This window comes from Salmo salar, chromosome ssa26 (genome assembly GCF_905237065.1).
Source record: "Salmo salar chromosome ssa26, Ssal_v3.1, whole genome shotgun sequence".
Classification (NCBI taxonomy): domain Eukaryota; kingdom Metazoa; phylum Chordata; class Actinopteri; order Salmoniformes; family Salmonidae; genus Salmo; species Salmo salar.
This window is the reverse complement of record NC_059467.1, coordinates 22,729,001-22,735,000: the sequence shown is the minus strand read 5'-3', so window position 1 is coordinate 22,735,000 and position 6,000 is coordinate 22,729,001. Positions and strand designations below refer to the sequence as shown.

The 6,000-nt window shown below is 42.2% G+C and overlaps 1 protein-coding gene across 1 annotated transcript in view; it reads left to right on the top strand.

Annotated features, from left to right (window-relative positions):
* Window positions 1-6,000, top strand: part of LOC106587358 (genetic suppressor element 1) — a 389,317-nt gene that overhangs the window by 379,608 nt on the left and 3,709 nt on the right. Inside the window, exon 15 of the mRNA XM_045708804.1 lies at window positions 3,485-3,817. Coding sequence (XP_045564760.1) covers window positions 3,485-3,817 — 333 coding nt within the window. The remainder of the gene's footprint in view (window positions 1-3,484; window positions 3,818-6,000) is intronic.

Genomic DNA, 6,000 nt, shown 5'->3' with positions numbered 1-6,000 from the left:
GCTTAGTGATGAGCTTTGAGGGTACTATGGTGTTGAACGCTGAGCTGTAGTCAATGAACAGCCTTCTCGCTAGAGGTCGGCCGATTATAATTTTTCAACGCCGATACCGATTATTGGAGGGCCCACAAAAAAAAGCCGATGCCGATTAATCGGCCGATTTTTGTATTATTTATTTGTAATAATGACAATTACAACAATACTGAATGAACACTTATTTTAACTTAATATAATACATCAATAAAATCAATTTAGCCTCAAATAAATAATGAAACATGTTCAATTTGGTTTAAATAATGCAAAAACAAAGTGTTGGAGAAGAAAGTAAAAGTGCATTAAGTTCCTTGCTCAGAACATGAGAACATATGAAAGCTGGTGGTTCCTTTTAACATGAGTCTTCAATATTCCCAGGTAAGAAGTTTCAGGTTGTAGTTATTATAGGAATTATTGGACTATTTCTCTCTATACAATTTGTATTTCATATACCTTTGACTATTGGATGTTCTTATAGGCACTTTAGTATTGCCAGTGTAGCAGTATAGCTTCCGTCCCTCTCCTCGCTCCTACCTGGGCTCGAACCAGGAACACATCGACAACAGCCACCCTCGAAGCAGCGTTACCCATGTAGAGGATGGGGAACAACTACTCCAAGTCTCAGAGCGAGTGACGTTTGAAACGCTATTAGCGCGCACCCGGCTAACTAGCTAGCCATTTCACATCGGTTACATCAGCTAATCTCGGGGGTTGGTCATTAATATGGTCGAATCCGGAAACTATCATGTTTATTCTTTCAGTGAAATACGGAACAGTTCCGTATTTTATCTAACGGGTGGCATCCATAAGTCTAAATATTCCTGTTACATCGCACAACCTACAATGTTATTTCATAGTTACGTAAAATTCTGGCAAATTAGTTCGCAACGAGCCAGGCGGCCCAAACTGTTGCATATACCCTGATTCTGCGTGCAAGGAACGCAAGAGAACTGACACAATTTCACCTGGTTAATATTGCCTGCTAACCGGGATTTCTTTTAGCTAAATATGCAGGTTTAAAAATATATACTTGTGTATTGATTTTAACAAAGACATTGATGTTTATGGTTAGGTACACGTCGGAGCAAAGACAGTCCTTTTTCGCAAATGCGCACCACATCGATTATATGCAACTCAGGACAGGCTAGATAAACTAGTAATATCATCAACCATGTGTAGTTAAGTAGTGATTATGATTGATTGATTGTTTTTTATAAGATAAGTTTAATGCTAGCTAGCAACTTACCTTGGCTTCTTACTGCATCCGCTTAACAGGCAGGCACCTCGTGGAGTGCAACATAAAGCAGGTGGTTAGAGCGTTGGACTAGTTAACCGTAAGGTTGCATCCTCAAGCTGACAAGGTAAAAATCTGTCGTTCTGCCCCTGAACAAGGCAGTTAACCCACCGTTCCTAGGCCGTCATTGAAAATAAGAATGTGTTCTTAACTGACTTGCCTAGTTAAATAAAGGTCTAAAAATATATATATATATATTTATTTTTTTTATTTAAAAAAATCGGCAAATCGGTGGCCAAAAATACCGATTACCGATTGTTATGAAAACTTGAAATCGGCCCTAATTAATCGGCCATTCCGATTAATCGGTCGACCTCTACTTCTCACAGAGGTGTTCCTTTTCTCCAGGTGGTAAAGGGCAGTGTGGAGTGCAATAGAGATTGGGTCATCTGTGGATCTGTTGGGGCGGTATGCAAATTGGAGTGGGTCTAGGGTTTCTGGGATGATGGTGTTGATGTGAGCCATGATCAGCCTTTCAAGCACTTCATGGCTACAGATGTGAGTGCTACGGGTCAGTAGTTATTTAGGCAGGTTAGGTTGGCGTTCTTGGGCACAGGGACTATGATGGTCTGCTTAAAACATGTAGGTATTACAGACTTGGTCAGGTAGAGGTTGAAAATGTCAGTGAAGACACTTGCCAGTTGAAACCAAAATAGATCCAAACCCTGAGCATTAAGGTTGTGCAGCATTTTACCTGATGTTAACATTCTGTCATGAAGAGTTTTTCCATCTCAAGGGGTTAAATGAATAAAAATACTATAGTAAATGCCAATGTATTGCCATTAGAGTAACAGGGTTGACTGTAACAGGGTTGAGGTTTACATCTTAAATCAGCCATAAATCCCCTTGTGACAGAGGGAATGGAAACCTGTTCTGTGCAACAGGGATGGACAATTGAATGCAAGTTTCCCCCCAAAAAATGTTAATGTTAAAATATTTCTAGTCTATCTATCCATGGGTAACAGGGTTGATGTGTTTTGCTTGCCTCGCACTGTTTTCCAGCACAAAACATCAGAATATGGCCTAAAAGCATAGACCAAGCTCACCTGCTTTTACACTATGATTTGACTATTATTTGTTCAATGTTTATTTTGAAAACATATTTTAAAAGGAATAGTTTCACCATATTAAAACAAAAGTTCACTAAATGTATCATTTATTTCAAAATATTAATCTTCAGAAATGATTTTGTCAAACAAGAACATAACTAGGGCTAACAATGATGGTAAAAACTTGAAGAACGTTGGGTTAAAGACCCAATACAGTCACAATCATGATATTTATATGTTTTATAAATATTTCCACACTATGAGGTTGGAATAATACTGTGATATTGTGAAAATGATGATAATTCCCTTTAAGTGTAAGAGCTGTTTGGTGGGATGGAGCTTTGGCCTGTCTGGTGACATCACCAGGCGGTACATTTGTTAATAGACCAATAAGAAAGAGACAGCTAGTTTTCAGTTTTCCTCTCCCCACTCAGAACACTCCCAGACAGTCCTAGCTAAATTCTTGCTTGCGAAATTGCTCTTTGCTAAAAGGCTATTTTGGTTTATTTTTGACCATTTTAATTGAAAACAGTCACTGTACGGTCCATAATTGTTACCCAGAAATGATTTGAAATTGAGATAAAATGGCTGCATTGGACCTTTAACATGCCAAGGACATCTTAAAATGTTCTGAAGTTTGGCACCTTAGCAAGTCTTTATTCAAAAGAAAAATCAGATTTATTGAATTTCCATGTGGTCAATATTAAAGGGCACTTCATTGAGTATAACAGGCTTATACAATTCAGTATTGGTGCACAATTTCTCCATTAAATATCAAAGGGACGCAAAATGTTCTCTATTTGTGGAACAACCCAAGTAATAACAGTGATGATGTGTTAATGTAATATCTCGGGCTCCCGAGTGGCGCAGCGGTCTAAGACACTGCATCTCAGTGCAAGAGGTGTCATTACAGTCCCTGGTTTGAATCCAGGCTGTATCACATCTGGCCGTGATTGGGAGTCCCATAGGGTGGCGCACAATTGGCCCAGCGTCGCCCGGGTTTGGTCGGGGTAGGCAGTCAATTTAAATAAGAATTTGTTCTTAACTTACTTGCCTAGTTAAATAAAGGTTGAATTTAAAAAAAACTCTCTCTCTCTCTCTCTCTCTCTAGGTGGAGCCACAGTGATCTCAGCGCCCTCTCACCTCCAGGACTCCTCAGTGCACTACAACATTCCAGAGCTACAGAGCACCCCCAGCCGGCCGCCCCCGCCACACACACACCCGCACGCACACTCCATCCAACACCCGCACTCACACCCGCACCCCCAGCCCAATGGGCAGCACTGTCCCCCGCACCCTCACCGAGAGCCCCCAGGAGTGAGGGAGGAGCAGTCTGCACCAGAGGACTCAGAAGAAGACGAGGAAGAGGAGGAAGAGGAGGCCTCAGTACCCAGGTGGCAGGGGATTGAAGCGATCTTTGAAGCCTATCAGGAATACATTGAAGGTAAGCAGTCAGTCACTTTTCTATGTTTATTTGAAGGCCCAGTGCAGTCAAAACATAATTTCAGTCTGTAATTAAAAAATATATAAATTATTATTGTTATTATTATTTTTATTTTTTGGGCTGTTTTAGTGGTGTGACGTTTTGCCCTAGGGAGTTAGTTAGTAGACCAATAAGAAAGAGAGTTCCAAACCTCTCTGCCAATAAAATATAGTTTTCAGTTTTCCCCTTCCCACTTAGAACACTCCCAAACACTCCTAGTAAAAATCTTGCTTGAGAAATTGCTATTTGCTAACAAGCCAATATTTTTTGTTGTTGACAATTTTAATTGAAAACAATCACAATAAGGTACTTAATTTTTACCCAGAAATTATTTGATATTGAGATAAAAATGGTTGCATTGGACCTTTAATGTCTAATGTCCTTGGTTTTGGAATCGTTCAATTATGGTTGAAATCTAGAGACCAATGAACATGTATGACTTTGGTTAAGAGTAGTTGTAGCGTATTCCCAACACTAGAGGGTGGTATTTATCATTTTCTACTACTCTCTGTTGGTCCAACAAATAGGATGTAAACAGTCAAACATACACACACACACACACACACACACACACACACACACACACACACACACACACACACACACACACACACACAGACACGTACACACTATCTGTAATGAGACTTGTGTAGTGGGTTGTGTGCTGTATGCTGCTTGTCTGTGGCAGTATGGTCTGTTGTGTCTCTAGCTGTGTGCTGCTTACCTGTGGCAGTATGGTCTGTTGTATCTCTAGCTGTGTGCTGCTTGCATGTGGCAGTATGGTCTGTTGTATCTCAAATCAAATCAAATTTATTTTTATATAGCCCTTCGTACATCAGCTGATATTCTCAAAGTGCTGTACAGAAACCCAGCCTAAAACCCCAAACAGCAAGCAAAGCATGTGAAAGAAGCACGGTGGCTAGGAAAAACTCCCTAGGAAAAACTCCCTAAAAAGGCCAAAAACCTAGGAAGAAACCTAGAGAGGAACCAGGCTATGAGGGGTGGCCAGTCCTCTTCTGGCTGTGCAGGGTGGATATTGGTCTGTTGTGTCTCTAGCTGTGTGCTGCTTGCCTGTGGCAGTATGGTCTGTTGTATCTCTAGCTGTGTGCTGCTTGCCTGTGGCAGTATGGTCTGTTGTATCTCTAGCTGTGTGCTGCTTGTCTGTGGCAGTATGGTCTGTTGTATCTCTAGCTGTGTGCTGCTTACCTGTGGCAGTATGGTCTGTTGTGTCTCTAGCTGTGTGCTGCTTACCTGTGGCAGTATGGTCTGTTGTATCTCTAGCTGTGTGCTGCTTGCATGTGGCAGTATGGTCTGTTGTATCTCTAGCTGTGTGCTGCTTGCCTGTGGCAGTATGGTCTGTTGTAGCTCTAGCTTTGTCGCTGCTTGCATGTGGCAGTATGGTCTGTTGTATCTCTAGCTGTGTGCTGCTTGCATGTGGCAGTATGGTCTGTTGTATCTCTAGCTGTGTGCTGCTTGCATGTGGCAGTATGGTCTGTTGTATTTCTAGCTGTGTGCTGCTTGCATGTGGCAGTATGGTCTGTTGTATCTCTAGCTGTGTGCTGCTTGCCTGTGGCAGTATGGTCTGTTGTATTTCTAGCTGTGTGCTGCTTGCATGTGGCAGTATGGTCTGTTGTATCTCTAGCTGTGTGCTGCTTGCATGTGGCAGTATGGTCTGTTGTGTCTCTAGCTGTGTGCTGCTTGCCTGTGGCAGTATGGTCTGTTGTATCTCTAGCTGTGTGCTGCTTGCATGTGGCAGTATGGTCTGTTGTGTCTCTAGCTGTGTGCTGCTTGCCTGTGGCAGTATGGTCTGTTGTATCTCTAGCTGTGTGCTGCTTGCCTGTGGCAGTATGGTCTGTTGTATCTCTAGCTGTGTGCTGCTTGCCTGTGGCAGTATGGTCTGTTGTATTTCTAGCTGTGTGCTGCTTGCCTGTGGCAGTATGGTCTGTTGTATCTCTAGCTGTGTGCTGCTTGCCTGTGGCAGTATGGTCTGTTGTATCTCTAGCTGTGTGCTGCTTGCCTGTGGCAGTATGGTCTGTTGTATTTCTAGCTGTGTGCTGCTTGCCTGTGGCAGTATGGTCTGTTGTATCTCTAGCTGTGTGCTGCTTGCCTGTGGCAGTATGGTCTGTTGTATCTCTAGCTGTGTG